The sequence below is a fragment of the Sarcophilus harrisii genome, chromosome 6 (genome assembly GCF_902635505.1).
Source record: "Sarcophilus harrisii chromosome 6, mSarHar1.11, whole genome shotgun sequence".
Taxonomy (NCBI): Eukaryota; Metazoa; Chordata; class Mammalia; order Dasyuromorphia; family Dasyuridae; genus Sarcophilus; species Sarcophilus harrisii.
In genome coordinates this window covers 229693333-229714268 of record NC_045431.1, presented here as the reverse complement: position 1 = coordinate 229714268, position 20936 = coordinate 229693333, and the positions used below count along the sequence as shown (strand labels likewise).

Sequence of the window (20936 nt, the reverse complement as noted above, 5' to 3'; positions counted from 1 at the left end):
TTAAGTCCAAAACTTTTTCCACTGAACCACCCACTTATTGGATACATATTCTATATAAAACTTGGACACATTCTTTTTGTCAGTTAACATATTATAAAATCAGAGGTAATTCCATAGGGGAAAAAAAGTCAACAGACTGAGTTGAAAATTTAAATAAAATAAATTTTTGTGTACAGCAAATACAAGGGCTAGGTGAGTAGTAAACGATGTAGAAATGAATTAATGAGTGGCAAGTGAAACACCTTACAGAAAGGATTCAGAAACTAGATTGAAGTAATTTTTTTGGTATGCAACTGAACTGGGAAGACCAAAACATGGAGCAGGAGGTGTTTATTCTATGTTCAAAGGAAGCTCTTATCTAATATTTTCTAACACTGATGTTCCCTCCATCAGTTTCCCATTCATTTCATAATCTTTATCATGATAAGTAACTTGTTGTGAAGTATACAATTTGCATTACTTCCAAAATGTTGTAACAGTAAAATAAACACTTAATTTGGTGAGATCATAGAGTTAACTTCTTACTGCATCTGTCCAGACTGTTCAGAATTCTCAGAACTCTGAAGCTTTTTGCTAATGCTAAGTAAGATTCCCTTTCTGCCACTGAGTCCCCTCTCTTCTTCTTCCCAGATGATGGGAATTCTTCCATGCTGAGTTATCTCTTCACTGGACACTCATACATCAATCATCTGCTCTTTTATATGGGTATTTACATTGCCTAATAAAGTTATGCTGTGATTTTATACTTGGCTACCTGCTAATATATGACATAATCAGCTTGAAAATTTCTAAGTTCAAGGCATCAAGATCTTTAAAATAAATTTGTGCCCTACTTTTTCAATTCCATAAATTCAAAATGCCACCAAATAAATTTATTTAAATCAACAGATATAAAAATTTGCCCTATAGATACCTGCATATTAAGATAAGCTCCAGCAAATTTCCCCACTAAAAAACCCATAAAAACACAAAGCAGCAACAGCAGCAGTAGTAGTGAATGCAATATCAAGAAAGATCAATGGATTTGCCTAAGCCAACTCAGGACAGAGCCACCAAGGGGATGGCTTCTTCTTCAAATCTGACCCCTATATTTCCTGGGTAAAAGTACTCATTGACATCTAATTCACAGACGATTAATACAGAAGGAGATCTGAGCACACAGAATGTAATGCATTTGCAAAGGACAGGCCTGAGATATCACTCATTATTAAAAGGGTTGGGGGGGGGGGGGGGGTGACTCTTAGATAATGCTGATTTTCAGTGCAATCAGAGCAATAAGAAAATCCACAAAAATGACTCCTGACCATTCCCCGATGCAGAAGCCGATTTGGGCAGCAAGATAAAACTTTCTATGAGATGAAATAAAATGATTCATCATTCACTATTTGGAAGCCAATGAGAATGTGTGTGTGTGTGTGTGTGTGTGTGTGTGTGTGTGTAAGAAACATTATTTTGCTTTTGGGAACCTTACTATTTCAGGAATTAACAGGAAGCCAAAGTAAGCTCTGTTTACCCGATATCCCCTTGCCATAATAAGAAATTCTATTTAACATATGTGTCTGATAAAAATGAAATCAATCTCCTATTCACGTCCATACATTATACCTACAGTAATGTGCCAAACAGAGCTCAAGGTTTTGCAAAAACAAAGAAGGGAGCAGGAGGTAAAGACATTGCATTTTTAACAACTCTTTTCTTTTCCAGCTCACTCGGTCTCCTCCAGTGTTTCACATTCCAAGACAACCAAATCCATAATAAAGTAGCCCATTCAGAAGCCCACAAGCCTGCAGAGGATTCCTTCTCCAATGGAGACCGTATGGTTTGACTGCCCTCTACAGATCACTGGCTTTCCCACACCCACTTTGGGACTGGAAGCTTTCTTTTAGCAAGACTATGGCTGGCAGGAATAGGGCTCAGAAGGATCCCTGCTGCTTTCCAGAGTATTTGACGGTGGTCAGTTTATAAATTCAAACTCTTAGAACCACCCTTGAGAAGCTGGAAGACAGTTGACTGAAGCCAGTAAACTCTAGTCTCAGGTCTGTTACAAAGATTTTGAGCAACTTACCCCTGCTGTGGCCCTGATTTTCATCCTCTATAAAATGGGGGGACTGGACAAGCTGCCTTTGAGGATCTGTTCCACCTCAAGATCTCTAGTTAGTGTATGTCTGTGAATCAACGTACATTCTTTCATTCAAACATCCCTAAGTGCCTACGTACAAAGTACTGTGGGATGCTCTGAAGGAAAAGACAATGATATTGATGAGACTAAGAAGTGCTCTGGGGCCATTCTGAATGGCCCCCAGTACTAATTCCCACACAGGACAGAATGAAAGCTGGAGGAGACCTACAAAAAAAAAAAAAAAAAACTCACCAGAATGCAAGAGAAAAATGGGTTCCAATTAATTCAGATATAACAGCAGCAGTAGCATTATTGTTGGGCAGCTGGGAGTACAGTGGATAGAATGCCAAGTCTGAAGTCAGGAAGACTCATCTTCATGAGTTCAAATCCGGCTTCAGCCACTATCTAGCTGTGTGTCCCAGGCAAGTCACTCTGCCTGTCTCCTCTGTTTGCCTCAGTTTCCTCATTTGTAAAATCAGCTGGAGAACGAAATGGCAAATCACTCCAGAATCTTTGCCAAGAAAATCCCAAATGGGGTCATGAAGAGTTGGACAAGACAGAAATGAATTGAACAAGCTAGCATTGATAGGTACAAGTATTTTTACATGTGTTAAGGGATTAGAACCTCACAACAACCCTGTGAGGGAGGGGCTTCTCAGCCTCATTTTACAGAGATACAGAGTGTGTGTGGGGGGGGGAGGGGGGTGGGTTTCTTGGAGTCACACTGCTGGCAAGTAATAGAAGCAACATTAAGACTCAGGGCTTTTCCAGGTCAGGCCTCCAAGTCCTGTGCTCTATCCACTTCTCTTATGAAAATCTTTCTAAAACACTACTAACCTGGTAAAATCCAAGTGAGCCTAAGTGAAAATTTACCAGATTATTGAGAATCTTATGGGATCTGTGAGTCATCATTTGGAGTCTTAATAATCATCATATAGAATTGTAGATATTAAGTGAAGAAGGTATAAAAGACTAAATCTATGTAAACCCCGAAATTGCTTTTTTTTAAATAAATCTCTGACATGTCAGTTTCTTAAAAATAAGTCCTATTGATAAATAAAACCCTTGTTCTCAAGGCAGCGGAGCCTCTGTTCTCCCTTACACCTTCTCCAAGAAGTAAGACTGCAGAACCTAAATGCTTGCAGTAGCCACTGCAGATGCACATAAGGCGAAGCACAAACTCGAACAGCAATTTCATTCCTCAACAGGGGCCAAGAGGGCTACAAGGGGGCATTTTTCAAGCTGTTATCCCACCTCAGTCATTGCCCTACGAGGGCCTAATGCTTCAATAAGACACAAATATAATCCTGGATCTCCAAAGGCAACACCAGAGGAAGCCAAGCTTTGGCAAGTTCTACAAGCAAGGAGGGTGGGATGTCCAGACTTAGTACAACTGCACACTCGCTGTCCAAGCGCCAAGTGGGCTCGGCTCAGCAAGGACCTTCAGCCAAGGGCTGGCTACCACATAATACCTTTTTTTCCCAGCAACCACAACTCCATTAAGCCATCTACTAAGGCATGGAGGCTGACAACAAAGGAAGAATTCACATCAGTGAAATTACTGTTCCTTTAATTAGTTCTTTACAAGAACAGGCACTGATTTTGTAGAGATAGAGAACCATAAGTGTGGAATACTACACACACTGTTCAATACAATGTGTTGATTGATTTGGCTTCACTGTTTTTTTTTCTTTCTTTTAAAATTTTTGAGCAAAGTTCTCTTCAGGTCTTAGCCCATTATGAGGTACTACTCTCTCTCCCTTCCTTCTAATAGTGCCTTTCTTTTTATTCTAATTAACTCTGATTAGTCTATCTGCTCCCCCAATTCTATTTCATATTTACCATTCTTGGTGTCTATTTCATCCCTTAATTTTGTCTATGACCTCTTTCCCGCTTGTTCATTCCCTTACTCTGGTCTTAGTCAGAAATAGGCTGATGATGCAATGGTTGCAAGGATTCAAAAGTGATCCTGAAGCTATTCCTATTCCCAATTTTTTAAAGGTTTTTTTTAATTAGATGAGCCCTGAGACACTACCCTTGTTTTCTGCACAGGTTATCTGTGGAGATTACTTTTGGAAAGAAAAATCAAAAAAAAAAAAAAAAAAAATTCAAACAGGGGGAAAGGCTGGGCTTGGGGTTAGAGTCTTAGGTCTAAGAAGCCTGCCTCTGACCATTTACTGGGTATGAAGTCCCAGACAGGAAGCTTCCTATCTCGAGCCTTCTCTTTCTCCACTCCACCTACAGTATGATCTAGACACGTACTGGTCTTAAGACTACCGAGACAATGAGGTGGCCCAGTGAGTAGATGGAGCATCAAGCCTGGAGTCAGGAATTCAAATCTGGTCTCAGCGAGCTGTGTGATCCTAAGCAAGTCTCTTCTCCTGTTTTAGGAGTTTCCTTGTCTGTAAAATAGAATGATAATAACATCTCCCTCCCAGAGTTATTAGAGATTCGAATGAGATAATAATTGTAAGGTTCTTTTCAATTTTTTGGTATATAAAAGGTAGCTATTACTACAACTGCAATTACTAAGAATTCTTTTTCTCCTTTTCTTCCTCCTCCTTTTCCTTCTCATCCTTTCTTTCTCCTTCTTTTTGCAGATTAGAGATGCAGATGCTTCCTCCACTAGCACAGATTTCAGTTTGCTCACGCTTTAGTACATGATCTTCAGGAACTGCTATGAGTCACCCCACGGTGGGTCTTTCTGATATTTGTTGACAAGTCCTGAGATAAGACTTAGAGTCTGCTGAAAGACCTCACTCAAAGCTTCTCGAAGGCCAGAGTTTGCATTCAATTGACAGAGCCAATGCAAGGCAGAAGCCATAGGCTGTAAGTGCTACAAGGGGCTTCCTAGGCCCAGTTCCCTGGCCCTGACAAAATTTCCTTCTACCACACACATCTACACCGAGTGATCATTCAGCCCTCACTTGAAGACCTGCAACAAAAGGAGGGCTCATGAACCAGGCCATTCCTCTGTGGATGGCTCCCATTGTCATTAACTCTTTCCTGACGTCAAACCAAAGTATTCTCTTTGTGACTTCCACCCACTGGCTCTAGCGCTGCCTTGCATGGTCCATTCTCCAGTTTTCCTCCATCCTGATCTCCTTCTTCTAGATATTCTCTGGTTTCTCTATGTATTTTCTAGATAGGCAAAGAGAGAGGTAGAAAAATAAAAGGAGCAGGTTTTTTAAGCATTTACTATGTAACAGACTCTGTGCTAAGTGCTAGGGAGACTAAAAGAAAGAAGAAAAGCCAGTCTCTGCTGTAGGGCTACATTCTAATGGGGAGAAGACCAAACATAAAGAGGTGAGAAGCTGGAGGAGGATGGCACCTGCTCAGTAGCATAACTAGAAAAGTCTTTGATGTGCTTAGAACTCAAAAAAGTAAGACTAAATCTGTCCTACAAAAGTCCTGGGTGACTTCTAGGATAGCATTTCATTCTCGGGTATTTCCTAAAATGTGGGGCCCAGAAGTGGACACAAATCCTCCCAATGTAGCCTACCCTAAGGAGGCAATAATGGAACTCCCAGTTCTCGACACTGAAAGCAGCCCCAACATAGCATTAGACTGATGGAGTTTTCCATGTTACATGTTACATCATTTCTTCCATGTTACATCATTTAACACTCTATGATCTTATAATAATTTGGTTCTCTGCCTTACAAAGCTCTTGTAGAGAGAGTGCTTGGTAAAGCTTGAAGAAGCAACAAAATAAATTCGTTTACATTATATTAAAGGCAGAATAATAGTTTGGATTAGAAGACCTCTGAGGTACCCTTCCAAAACCATGACTCTATTTACAAAGTTGAATTTTTGGAGAAAAAAAAAGTACAGAATTTTTACATTTATTCCTACTAAATTTCCCCTTATTAATTTTATCCGATGATTCTAGCCTATCAAAATCTTTTTTCTGATATGCCATTAACTTTTCCTCCCAGTTTCATGTCATTTACAAATTTGATAAACATGCCATCTAAGTCTTTATTCTAGTCATTAATAAAAATAATTAAGCAACAAGAAACCAAGGACAGATGTCAGAGAGATTCAATTTGGGGGAGGGAGGGTCTCTTCAAGCTGACATTATATCTTTGGGTCTAGTTCCTCAACCAGTTTCAAAGTCATCTGACTATATTAATATCTAGACTACATCTCTTAGTTGTATCCATTAGCATAGCATAAGAAAGTTTCATGCAATCTGTCTACAGTCTGTACCAATTAACCAGTCAAATCACTCTGATAAAGCAGGAAATGAAATCAGGATGGCAGGACCGGGTGGTTCTGAATGAAGCCATGCTGGCTTTTAGAAACCCCTAGTTTTGACCCTACATATTAGCCAATCTCACTGGTGTCTCATTTTCCCACTCTACTCTCTTCCCTTCTTTTGAAAACAGAGCCATGTGCCTCCTTCTCACCTTGCAGGAGCTCTCTAGTAGATCTTTCATAGATCACCAGTGACTAAGCAATCACACCTGCTAGTTCTTTCTCTAAAATGGTGTTGGTCTAGGTATGATAATCTGAACTCATGGATAGTAGCCAGAGGCAATTTTCTAGCCACTTGTTTTAGGTTTCTAATTCTTGCTGGGTTTTGGGTTTGGGGCTCTTATCTTATCTCATTTAAAACTCTCTTAGTAGAAAAAACACAGAAATCAAGAAGCAGTTAATCTGAGCTATCTTAGTGCTCCCAATGATCATTCCTCTTATCCTAGCCCAGAAGGGGTATTATGATACATCAGAAGAGTACTAATCTAGATACAGGTTCATTATCAGATCCCATGGTATTCCTAGCCTTCTAGCTATAACAACATTCCCTTAAAGGCTTGCTTACAGTATCTGCACAACAAAATCATTTAGGATGCCTGGAGAGCTATCACAACAGAGATAATCTTATCCAATGATCTTCTCAATATACAAAAAGATAAAGAAACAAAGAAGTTCATCACTATCAAGAAGAAGATTCAACACCGGGTTGCCATTTGAAAAATGGTTCACTGTATGCACACATATATTTTATCTAGGATATACTGAGACATATTTAACATATATAGGACTGCTTGCCATCTGGGGGAGGGGATGGAGGGAGGGAGGGGAAAAATCAGAACAGAAGTGAGTGCAAGGGATAATGTAAAAAATTACCCTGGCATGGGTTCTGGCAATAAAAAGATATTTTTTTAAAAAATGGTTCACTGTAGATGGTGAGAGCTTCCAAATATTCTTACATGCAAATGACATTGTGTTGATTACATGGAACCTCAAAACACTGAAGATGCTCCTAGATGAAATTTGTGACCACTTAAAAAGTCTGGTCTCTGAAGGTAATTTGGAGCATTTATATATAAATGCTCCAGATCACTAATAAGAAAAATGCAAATTATAACAACTCTGGTGTTCGATTTCATACCCATCAGATCAGCAAAGATGACAACAAAGGAAAATATTAATTGCAGTTTGGGGAAGGTAGGAGGACTGGAATGTGAATACACTAATTGTTACTGGGCTCTGCTATGATCCAATAAAATTGGAGAACGATTTGAAACTATAACCAAAAAAAAAAAGTTACTAAAATTAAATTGTGCCCACTTTTTGATTTAGTGATACTGTTACTAGGTTTATATCACAAAGAGATAAAAGACAAAGGATATGGACTCATTTGTACAAAAATATTTTATTGCAGCACTTTTCTTTTTCTAGCAATGAACTGGAAAATATGGTAGTGCTTATCAAATGGGGAATGACTGAATAATTATGGCATATAAATTTAATGAAATGTTATTGAACCATAGGGAAATTATGGAAGAGATGGATTCAGAGAAACCCAGGAAGACTTGTATGAATTAAAGCAGAGTGAAGTGAGTAGAACCAGGAGAACAACTTATACAATAACAACACTGGGGAAAAAAAAAAAAAACTATTCTGTTGGATTCTGATCAACATGACAACCAACCATAAGGCAAGGGCAATGAAAATGAAGCATGTTATTCACCTCTTGATGGCAAGAGTATGGATAGATCCAAGATGTGATATATATATTTTTTCAGACACACTTAATGTGTGGAGTTTTTTTTTTTTTTTTGTTTGACTATTTAACACAAAAAAGGATTTATGTGCTTTTTTAAATTTTCAGGGGACATGAGAAGGTGAGGATGTCTAAAAAAAAGTCATCAAAGCATTTTTAAAAAACTATAAAAGAGAACAAAAGGAGAACTGGAGGGAGATCCAGACAAGCAGTTTAGCTTTAAAACACACTGGATTTACACATATACATATATATGTATATATAAATATTTTTTTAAAGGGAAAAATTTGTAATCTAGATATTCTGTTTCATATACAAACCTCATTTTCTGTTCTTTATATTTAGAAATGCTCATGTTAATTAGTATTTGTTATTTATAATAATTTGTCCTAACCATCTACACAGAAAAGACTGAGCAAATGAAAATCCAGCTGTCCAGACTAAAAAATGCAGCTGGATAGGTAGCCTGCATGCCCATCAGTATATTTACATTGGACAGACACTGCAAATGGATGAATAGAGCCCAGAATAGAAGAAGAAGACAGCAGATTGGATTTTCTATGGGAAACAACAGAGTTCTTTTAATGATCCCAGATTCTCTCTTAAATCCAGACCTATCTTTTTACTACCAGTACACTAGCTGCGTTGTATACTGCAAGTCATAGAACATTATAGTCTCTGAAGAATTAAAATTCAGCCTCTCTGAAAAAAACTATGGAAAGTAGACATATGATGAGGGTTATCAAGCCAGGATAAACTACAGAGAACAACCAGATGCCATCAAAGAAATAAAAGAAAATAGAAAAGGAGAACTATTTGAGTTTATCTGCCCTCATTGGCCAGTCCATGTGCTCCCCTGGTGTCCACAAATTGTCAAGCAAAAGAAAGTCCCCCAGAATACTGGGTGGTCTTCTCACAGTGAACTCATAGAGGGAAATGAACAAGAATCCCACACGATAAGCAAGCACGAAGAGGTGATAGATCCCCATCTCAGGGACTGAATATACATGTCAAAGAGAACACAGATCCAACTGAGTACAATTATTATCTCACAATTATTAAAAAAGAGACTACTAACCAATGTGATTAGGTAGCTATTGGGCAGTCACTCAAGCCCTAATCACTGTGTCCTTTGGAAGAAGTAAAATTCTAACTGCCAGGAGAGGCCCCACCCTCAGAAGCTCTTCCCAGCTATTCCTGCTCCAGCCAATTTTCCATCAAAGCTCCACTTTGATCTCCAAATGGCTTTGCACTGGTGCCCAACAACATCTAAGCCAAAGGATCTTAACCTTTTCTGTATTGTGGATCCTTCTGGCAGGCTGGTGAAACCAAGAGAATCCTTTTCAAAATATTAGGGTTTTTTTTTTTTAATTCATAATTGAAGAAAATGTTCCATTTCAGTTAAAAATTCATGGTTTTTTCACCATCCAAGTTCACAAATCCTCTGAAATCTGTCATCCACAGACCTTACTTTAAAAATCGCTAATTTAATCTATTTTAAGAATAGTTTCTTTCACAAGGAAGAAATAGGTCAATGAAATCTAGTAAACAGCAGAAATTATATCATTAACTTGTAATGGATCTTCAGTGATTATTTCACCATAGAAAAAAGTCAAAGGCTACCCACCTGTCTCTGGGGACATCCAGGGCTGTATTGTAATCTGGAGGTTCCCCAGGTAACATATTGAACAACAGCTGATTTGTGCCTCGATCCCATCTGTTAAAAAAAAATTGTAATTAAATTTAAAAAGAGGAACAATAGATTTTGAATGTTCATTAGTAGGAAGCAAAGATTTATTAACAGCATCCTGGCCCCAGGCTAAAAGGAACTTCAGTAATGGACAGAGCACATTCTAGGAATCCCACCATCTCAGGAGACATCTTCTGGGTTCCCTCAAAGCACATATGGACATGGGAACATGGAGAAAGCCTCATTTAAGATAATCAAGTATTTTTGGATAGAAAAACTATCTGTATCCAGAGAGAGAACTATAGAGACTGAATGCAAATAGAAGCATACTATTTTCACCTTTTGTTTTTTGTTTTGTTTTTTTTCTTTCTTGTGGTTTCTACCTTTTGTTCTGATTTTTCTTTCCCAACATAACTCATATGGAAATATGTTTAAAATGAATGTACACATATAATCAATCAGATTGCTTGCTAGAATAGAAAAGGGGAAGATAAAAGAGAGAGGGAGAAAAAAAATTTGGGAACTCAAAATCTTACAAAAATGAATGTTGAAAACTTTCTTTATATGTAATTGGAATAATAATATGCTATTAAAATAAATTTTATTAAATTTAATTATTCATTTAAATTTTATTAAAATATATATTTTTTTAAGATCCTCAAGTTTTTACCTGCAATTCACATCCCTGCTCTCTTACAGACAATACAAAGTAATTAGAGCAAGAGTTAGTCTGGTGTGACCGAAGCAGATCTTTACTGAAAAAAATGAAAATTTCAAGAAAGAATTTTCCCTCATCCTATTGCACATGGGCAAGACCCCGTACTCCTCTCTGATTCTTGGTACAGAATAAGCAATTAACAAATGCTTTGCCAAAGAAAAGAAAGAAGGGATTTGTTGAGGGCATTTTTCCCAAACGCACAGAAGAGAACAGAAGGAAGTTCAAAAGGAAAAAGAAAGACAGGAAAGTTTGGAAACATAAGGAAGTTACATGCTTTTTAAAAAGTAGCCTATACAATGAAGATTTGCAGTTTGCCTGGTTTTATTTGCCTACTCCGGGGGCCAAGGACCTTCTCCTACCACGGCAGAAATAGTACAGGCCCACTTGTCATTACTATCTCCTAGGTGCTTCCAAAGGGTCACAGGCAAGCACCAGCCCTTTCTCTGCTCGTGAGTCCTCAGGCAGCAGTTCTCCCCCTTCCCTCTGGGTAGGGGAGACCACGGGGCTGACTGCCATCAGACATCAACAAGGAACAGAGGACCTTGACAGTCCTGCTCCTTCACACTTGGAGGGGCTGCCCAGAGAGAAGGCACAGACAGGGGCCGGGACCTGAAGCAGAAAGCCCAGGTGGGCGTCGGGCCGGGTACCTGGCGAGCTGGGCCAAGGCCTGTGCTGTCTCCTTAATGCGCAGTGTCTTCTGGTTGAGCACATCTATGGACGGCACAAAGAGGCAGGCCCGGTTGATGTCATCTGTGTAGAAGTCGCTGTCTGAAATGGCCGTGAGCAGCTCATTGTACTCCCGGGAAATGGTGTTGCTGACGGGCACCCCAACGTCATCGACGTACTTCTTCAGCGAGTAGATGTAGACCTTGATCTTGTCCTTGGGGTTGAAGCCGCAGCGGTAGACGTCGAAGCAGGTGTGCATGCGGCAGCTGAGGTCTCCCCTCTCCGGGACGGGGCTGTCGGCGGGCAGCCGGACCACGGGCACATCGTGGACGCTGCGCTTCTCCACCGCCCAGTCACTCGAAGACTCGATGGAGTGGGGCCAGAACTGGAAGACGCCCGTAGCAATGAGGCCCAGTAAGACCACCGAGAAGAGGGTGATGTAGTAGAGACGGTGCTTGGTCTTCATCCTTGGGATGAGGGCAGGACCCCGGATGTTGTACTTGACCGACGCACACATACTGGCTCAGACAGCCTCCTCCTCGTGCTCCTGGAGCCAGAGACAAGAACAGAATGAGCAAGTGTGTGGGGAAACAGAAGAGCTGCCCGGGGGTTCAGTGCCTCATAAACCTACATCTTATCTTTTATGCTGATGAAATAATGAATAGAATTATACACTCAGCTTGGGAAAAAGACTTTAAAAACGTTTTGGTTTTTTTTATTGCAGGATGGTAAATCTGAGAAGTCTGATATGCAGGCAAAATACAAAAAGTAAAGTCATTTTCCATTCCATAGTCTAGTAAAAAGAGCCATTAGACATATATATATAGAAGACCCTGCTTAGATCTCGGAGTATCCTTGGAGCTTCACAAAATCATGGAATTTGGAGCAGAAAAAAACTTTAGCAATCTTTTAATCTAATACCTCACTTTACAGAAAAGAAAACTGAGTCTGGGAAAGATGTAGTGACTCTCCCTTCACTCCCCAAAGAGGAGATGGAGGTCAAAGGCAGGTCCTTTGCTTCCATGTCCGAAGTGCCTTCCACTTCCCTTGGTTCCTTTATCTGTCACATGGAATGTTCAATGCCAGCCCCCGCTTCCTTCACTATGATTCTGAAGACCAAATGAGGAAATGTTTGAAAAGGGATGTATCATTCTCTCAATTCACCCTTCCCAAACTCCTTAGACAGAGAGATCAGATATCAGAGATCAGTACCTATTGTTAGGGGTGTTCCTTCTCATTAATCGAAATACATTTTCAGAGTTTATTGCAAAGGGAGTACTTTCCTTTAGTAAAGTAAATAAATCCTGGCTGTACTTAGGAGTAATAAGTAATAAAATCATTTCCCAGAGTATGAAGGGAAAAGGCAACTTTAATTTCCCACGACAATCTTTTTTAAGACAGAATGGACCTTCATTTCCTCCCAGATTAAAATTTATTCATCAAAAACAATTCTCTTTTCTAATACATACAGGGCAAGAAAATAATTCGTAATTATGTAAGAATAACCAAAATTTATACAACTCTTACTACATGCCAGGCATGTGCTAGTGCTAATATTTACAAATATTCTCTCATTTGATCCTCCCAACAATGCTAAGAGAGTGCTACTGTTGTTCTCATTTTACAGTTGAGAAAACTGAGACAGGTAGAGGTGAAGTGACTTGACCAGAGATACACAGTCAGTAAAGTATCTGAGACTGGATCTGAAGTCAGGTCTTGCTGGCTCCAAGCCCTTGGTGCTCTCTGACAGCACGGTAGCTAAGGTTTATAGAAAAGTTCTAAGACCCTGGGAAAACAGCTGGGTTCTATCTTGATTTACCCTGGACTCACTGTGTAGGATATGATTTCTACATAAATTTATTTTCTATATATTTGTATATGTATACATTGCCTCCCCCAGGAAGCTCCTGGAGAACAAGGGCAATTTCAGTGTTTCACCTTTGATCCCAAGCTCTCTCTGCAGCCTGGCACACAGCAGGCCCTTCATAAATTCTGGTTGATTGACTAATTGACCTTAGCACCTCCAGTTCACCAAGTTCAAAACAAAATCCCTCCACTTCCCCTCCAAGTTTCCCTATTTCCATAGAAGTCACCACAGACGTCCTTGCCACTGAAATCTGTAACTTAGAGTGATCCTGGGTAGGTTTTTCTTTCCCTCACCCCCAGACCCAATCAGGTGCCAAGGAATGCCCTTTCTACCTCTACCATCTCTCTCACAAAAGTATCGAAGAATGGCTGACAACCCCTCTTTATCGAGACCCCCCCCCATCACCTAGATTATTTTAGCAGTTTCCCAATAGTTTTCTATTGCAATCTTTCCTCTTTCTGATCACGTCTCTCTGGTCCCCCTTGGATAAAATACAGGCTCCTTAGCCTGGCAGTCCAGCAAGGCTCTCCACATTCCAGCTCCAGTTTCTAGTTTATTACACTACTGCCTTTCACACACTGAACTGCCTGCTCTACCTTCAAAACCAGCCTTCCATCCCCTGCCTCCATGCCTTTAGCACAAGGCTAGATTGTCCTTTGAGACTCAGCCCAGGCTTCATACCTTCAGTGAAGTCTATCATGCTACTCCTAGTTGCCAGTTCTCTTTACTTCTTCAGATCACATTGTATTAGGACCTAGAATGGAATCATGGCTCCAAATAGACTCTTCACTTCTCTTAGCCTCTGCTTCATCAACTAAAAAACAAAGGGGCCTGCACTACATGATCATCCACTCCAGGAACACTCTATTATCTTTAAGATTTTAAGAACACTAGGAGAAGATCGTTCTTCATTTTCCTCAGAAGATTAGTCTCTCTAAATACCACCCAGCACAGTGCCTTGTAGCCTTGGAACTCTCTGGCTTTGAGTTTCCTCACTTATAAAATGAAAGTGCTGGCTAAGATGACTTCTTCCATTTGTCCCAATTCAAAAGCTTACAAACCTAAAAATCCAGTCTCAGAAAGTCTACAGACTGATGTTCAGATAATACAATTCATTAACTGGACCACAGAATTTCACTGAAAATCACTTATTAAACAATATGGGAAGAGAAAAAAGCAGAATAGTCAACCAGTCAACAAGCATTTAATATTAAGCACTTAATATGTGTCAGGGACCACCCAGTGCTAGGGATACAGAGACAGGCAAAAACATTGTCTTGGCCCTCAGGGAGCTCACAGTCTAGAAGGGGAGAGAAAATGTAAATAACATATATCTAGGCGATAGAAAAATTTCCATATGATAACCACAAAGAGGAAAATGCAAAAACCAAACCACAGAAACCATGCCAAAAAAGAGGAAATCAAATAAATACATTTGTCTATGAGTACGTGAACAGAGTGCACAAGTGGAAGTGCCATTCACTATTAAATATGAAAGAAGCCATACTCAGTCGGGTTTCCATCTTTTCCAAGTCTATCAGTGGGTCCACAATTGAGCATGATAGGGGATGCTGACCTAATTCCCTGCTCATCTTCTAAACTGTAGTAGGAAGGATATTTCCAAAGTTAAACACAATCCCTTCTCTTGCTGTCTTATTCCACCATCACCACCACCAATGGTATACACACACACACACACACACACACACACACCCCTAAATCTACCCCAAACTATCCAAACTTTCATGCTCTTTACCTCCAATCAGTGCTTAGTTTCTTTCAGATTGGTCTCAATCCAATAGGTAACACATACATCCTATTCTTAAAAGACAAAGTGCTCTTCATTACCAAAATAAAAACTGTATCTAAATGGACCTTCCTATCAAGATACTGATTGCATTCCCACACACACCCCTTTCATTCAGCTTCTAGATGGATGACAGCCCTGGAGGAAATATATCCATCTATCACTGAATGATTGTTCCTGTTAATACTATCCTTGGTACCCTGGATCAAAATGAGAGGAATCTCACAATATCTGTCCACTTCATCAAATCCTACAAACATTAACTTCTGTTAAACAAATCAAATCTGCCCTGACAAAACAAGAATCATTTGACAAGTTGCCAGGCAATGAGTCACTGGAAAAGTCTGTCATTTACCCTTACACTCCTGCCTATATAAAATGAAATTATCTCTTCTTAGAATTACTTATTCCAAGAATCTGCCTGAGTATTTCTCAAAGGCTTTGGATCCCAACATATTTTCTTAGTCCAGTGTTTTAAATCACAGCACTTTCTTCCTATAATAGAGCAGCAAGACCCTCCTTCCAATTAAGAAGACAAGATTACTGTACAGTCCAAGCAAAGAGCATGAAAAGTCAGAGACAGTTCTATCCTTGATATAAGAACATCCTCATTTTCAAGATGTTCTTTTCGGTCCACAATATAAAATACTCATCTTCAAATCAAAACCTGAATCCTGCTAAAACTGAGGGGATTAGACAAGCATACAAATAAAAGGTGAAACACTACTTCTAATCTAAAAATGGGCAGCAAATACATTTCTGAGAAGACAGCAATTACTTTATGGAAACAAGTTCTTTTCAGCATTGACTTTGCTTGTAAATAAACTTCTGCATATGTTCCTTGCAATGTTAAAGCAAGTTATAAATGAAAAATGTAAATCTAAACATTTTAGGTAGCACTTGGAATAGGGAAGGAAATAATCAGGCTTAGGGTATACATCAAGGGAAGTGGGAAACGTCAGAAACTGAATCAATGCTCTATTTTAACAGTCACAATGTAAATCCTAATATTTACTTATTATGTTTATTCTGATGAACAATGTTTTTAAGTTTTAATGAACAATCGTTCTGGACAATTTACTTTAGGCTATCTGAAGTTCAGAGGCATTTTACTGGGAGCAGGGAGTAGAGATGGCATCTGTGTAAGAGTAACACCTTGAAGGCAGGTCAAGACCACTGAGTTCTAGTCATGCATCTACCATTGATTAGTTGTATTATCTTGGGTAAGTCAATTCAACTCCCATAGGTCTCAGTTTCTTCACTTGTAATATAATAGAAGATGGTGGAAACAAGAGCTCATAATTACATTAAATTCTTTAAAGACCTTTGGAAACAATGCTGGGCATGAAAAGCAAAAGAAGCTGCTTCCCGATATATACTGTCTGTGTGATCCTGAGCAAGTCACTGTACTTCTCATACTCTAAGCAACCTTCTAAGACTATATCAAGTACAGAGAGGGTGCCAACTTACATTACATCCCAAAGAGGAACTTTCTTTATCCAGGAACTTCCTATATCAATAAAACCACAGATTCAGTCCTATCTCTACCCCTATAGTTTGCTCAGAACAAATCTGAGGGAGGTTGACGTGTTATAATGTTATCAATAGAGACACTTGGGCTGGGAAAATAAACAGTTAGCTCATCCATTCTCTCAGGGAGAAAGAAGGCCTTTACTCAAATTTCAGTGTTCTAACTGCAAATCTACATGATCTGTCTAGGTCTCAGTTTTAAAATACTATGCTTCTATAATCTCCCCAAGATGATAACCACCCTATTAAATTGCTTTTAAAATCCAAATTCAGGATCTGCAGATGATTAAGCCAGAACCTTTCTCACTCTAATTAGAATATATAACCAAGATGAAAACTCTGAATCCCAAACTCAGAACCACAGATTTCAGAAAGTCCTCAATAATCATCTAATTCAATCAATATTTTCCAGATGGAGAAACTAAGAGTCAGAAAAATTAAAAAGTCACAAGAGAGAATCTCTCTCCTCAGCTACCCTCCCACATCCCCAAATGCTTTTTGGATCTGTCCAATAGGCATCTCAAACTCAACATGATCAAAAGAGCCATTCGCTATCCCTCCCCACAAACCTTTCTGTCTTCCAAATGTGCCCAGAATGCACCAGTTCCCTGGACTCCCTAAATTCTCTCATTGCCCATACCCAATCTGTTGCCAAATCTTGATTTTTCTTCCTTCACAGCATCTCTCATATATGCTCTTTTCTCCATTCACACAGCCCTAAATAGCTAACAAAATATTGTTCTTAAAGACCAGGTCTATCCAAGCTACAGCCTTGCTCACTAAACTCCAGTAGCTCTCTTTACCTCCAGGATCAAATATAAGATCTTCAGCAGAGCAGGTTAGCTGCCTCCCACGGGCCAGCACTGCACTGGGTACATGATCAAACAAGCATCGAGATGAGAGCTGCTACCTTAAATCCCAACATGGATGGCAGGAAGGGATAGGTCAAAGTGGGTGAGAAAGGAAGCTTACAAAATCCCTGCGGCGGGTTAAGAGTCTAGCAAAAGACAAGGATGAGACTGAAGGAAACACATTTGGAGAGAAGAGGGAGAGCAAAGGAGACAGAAATAGACACGTTTGAGGAAACTAACAAATTCTGAATGCTCCCATTTTCAAGATGAGGGATGGTGTCTGTGCAAATATCCAGAATCAGACCTCCCACACCCACAGGTCATGCTGGATCTGCAGTGGGAACACTGAAGTTTGAGACCGGGCTTTGCCTCCCGCTGATAGGCTGCATGAGCTAACCATTCACCTTCCCAGCCCGTCTCCGTTGTAACATTGTAGCAGAACTTCCCTCAGTTGTAACATTGTAGCAGAACTTCCCTCAGTTGTAACATTGTAGCAGAACTTCCCTCAGTCGTAACATTGTAGCAGAACTTCCCTCAGTCGTAACATTGTAGCAGAACTTCCCTCGGTTGTAACATTGTAGCAGAACTTCCCTCAGATTGGTTCTGAGCAAGTATTTTGCAAATGACAGAGACAGGTATAGGAAATTCGGATAAGGAGAGTCCCTCTCCCAGCGCAGGTTCCACCTTCTGGCACTTGCTGTAAAGCCAGAGGAGCTCAGTTTGGAGAAGTGCAGTGCCTTGGTCAGGGTCCCACAGACAGTCCATCTGACTTTGGGGTGCACTTGCCCTGACTTCCCCAGCTGCCTGAAGGAAGGAACGAGGGATAGCTTCTCCCCCCCTTCCGCCGGTGGTGGGCCTGAGGATGGCGGGGCTATTTCTTGCCGCTTCTCCCTCCTCCAGCGCCTGTCAGGCACACCCCCCTGACTCCCTCCCCCAGGGGGAGCACACACCTCTGACCCCCTCCCTCAGTGCCATTCACAGCCTCACTCCCTCCCCATTGGGGGGTCACAGCCCAGCCCAGCCCACGCCCACTAGGAGGAGCACGCTGCTCCCGGGTCACGCTGTCTGTGCCCCACCCCCATTCCAAGGGGAGCCCCTTTCCCCTGACCTCCTCCCCCACCTCCCGGGCCCGGGGCCCGGCGCCGGTCTCACCTCCGCCTCCGGCCCCCGCGGCGCCCCCGGGCTCCGTCACCGCCTCATGCCCCGGTCAGCGACGAGAGGCCCAGGAGAAAGGCTTCGGGCCGGCCTCGCCTCCAGTTCCGGGCCGGGTGAGAAAGAGAGGCCGGCGGCAGCAGACGCCCTCGGAGGCCGGCCCAGCCCCCTGACACTGACAGGCTGCGCAGAGCGTGCGGGGAACTGCGCATGCGGGAGCAAAGTGCGAGTCGAGCCCTTGGCCTGGGAGGCCGAGCGCCGTCTGGCGGCCCGGAGGTGCCGGAGCGGGCTCCGCCAATCGAGAAGCGAGGCCCGCCCCCTTCCTAGAAGGCGGGCGACCTGACCCCGAAAGGAACGGTGTGCGCAAGCGCGGAAAGACGGCGTCGGTAACCAGAGCAACCAAACGCCGGGAGGATTTCTTCCGCTTTCTCGCCAAGACCCTGGGGCGCGAGTTAGGATTGGAGTCAGCCTAAGGCGCTATCACAGGAGCTCTCAGGACTGGAGGGAGGTCAGGGTTCCAATGGGCTCCTCACTCTCATTGTGATCTGGGACAAGGCGCCGTCCCACTTCCGAAACTCAGTTTCCTCATCTGTAAAATGGGAGCGCAAGGTTACAATCAGAAGGCATCTGAGATCATGTCCTTCAACTCCTTTTCCACAAGGGGACCGAGGCCAGAGAAGCTTGGCCCAGACCATCTGTGCTTCCCCGCCGAGGGCTCTTTCCCCTGCCCGGGGATGGATAACCCCCTGTGATGCTCTGATCACCGCTGATGGGGAGGATCAAATGGGATGATCTTCATTCAAATCCTGCGTCAGAGGCATTAGCTGTGGGACCGCCCAGAATCTCGTCTTCGTTTTCCCCATCTGTAAAATGGGGACAACCTTGAAATAGTGCCGTGGGATGATGCAAAGCGGGAAAGTCTGGGCTCACCTTCCTCCTCTGACTCCTTGCGTGCTCAGGGACAAAGCTTATAACCTTTCTGACTGTTATAAAATGGTGCCTGAGGGAGGACCTACTTCTCAGGACCGTGTAAAGCGCAAATGAGATCAAGCTTATAAGTGTCCATTTTTGTTTTTAAGAAATAATGCTTCTCATAGGCTATGTTCACTTCTTTTTTCTGTTTTGTTTTTCTTCCGGCGGTTTATCCCTTTTGTTCTGATTTTTCTCTCCCGACATGATTCATAAAGAGATGTATATTTTTTTAAATTAATAAAATTTTAAATAAAAAACAAAGAATACCTCAAACTGTGCATACCCTTTGATCCAGCAGTGTTTCTATTAGGCTTATATCCCAAAGAGATCATAAAAGAGGAAAAATGATCCACGTGTGCAAAAATGTTTGTGGCCGCCCTTTTTGTAGTGGCTGGAAACTGGACACTGAGTGGATGCCCATCAGTTGGGGAAATTGCTTCATAAGTTATGGTAGATATAAATTATGGAATATTATTGTTCTACAAGAAATGATGAGCAGAGTGATTTCAGAAAAACCTGGAAAGTCTTACATGAACTGATGTTAAGTGAGCAAGTCCGTAGCAACAACAAAATCATGTGATGATCAACTGTGATGAACTTGGTTCTCTTCAACATTGAGGTGATTCAGGCCAATTCCAATAGGCTGATGGAGAGAGCCATCTGCATCTAGAGAGAAGTCTATGGGGACTGAATGTGGATCACAACATAGTATTTTTTTAATAACTTTTTATTGGCAGAATAACATAGTATTTTCACCTTTTTTGTTGTTGCTTGCTTGTTTTATCCTTTCTAATTTGTTCCCTTTTGAGCTGATTTTCTTGTGCAGTGTGACAAATGTGGAAATATGTTTAGAAGAAATGCACATATTTAACCTATATTGGATTACTAGCTGTCTAGGGAAGCTGGAAAGGGAGAAGGGATAAAAATTTGGAACAGAGTGAATATTAAAAACTATCTTTGCATGTGTTTTGAAAAGCAAAAAGCTATTATTATTTTTAAAATAATGCTAAAAAGAAATAAAAACAAAGAGAAAAAAGAAATAATGCCTCTTGACACCCCTCAGATCCACAGAAGCCCTGGCTTCCTACAGGAAGCCAATTCAGGGTAGCTTTTATAGCAAGCTTTTCCTAATCCACTCAATTAGGAAAGTAATTACCTTGCATTTATTTTGTCTTTATTTCAAATGCAAAATTTCCATCTGCTCAGGATGGACATCCCCCTGAAGGACAGTGTTGTGATTCTGTTTACTGAGTGGTACATCTGAGGGAACATGACTCCTGAATGGCTGAGAGAATCTTGATCCTCCACTTCAGACTGTTGTTGGAAAAACAGGGTTGTCTTTAGATATGTTTGGAGGACTTCAAGCCCATTGAAAAAGGGAACTTTATACTTTTAAATGAGAAAGTATTCCTTTCTGGAGTCAGACCCACCCCCAACATATTCCTTACCTTCCAGTATTGGAAAACTCTGGAGAATGCTAAGGGAGAATTAGCCTATTTAAGACTAGTCTCTTTCCTCGAAAACTGAAAGCTCATCCCTGTTTTCTTTTGT

At 41.1% G+C, this 20936-nt stretch overlaps 1 protein-coding gene across 1 annotated transcript in view; it reads right to left on the bottom strand.

The window, feature by feature from the left end:
• The window catches only part of EXT2 (exostosin glycosyltransferase 2), a 172154-nt gene extending 153542 nt beyond the window's left edge, over window positions 1-18612 (bottom strand). Inside the window, exons 1-3 of the mRNA XM_031942785.1 lie at window positions 18414-18612; window positions 11188-11753; window positions 9760-9849 (exon numbers count right to left, since the gene is read on the bottom strand). Coding sequence (XP_031798645.1) covers window positions 9760-9849; window positions 11188-11723 — 626 coding nt within the window. The 5' untranslated portion in view covers window positions 11724-11753; window positions 18414-18612. The remainder of the gene's footprint in view (window positions 1-9759; window positions 9850-11187; window positions 11754-18413) is intronic.
• Window positions 18613-20936: the final 2324 nt, after the last annotated feature.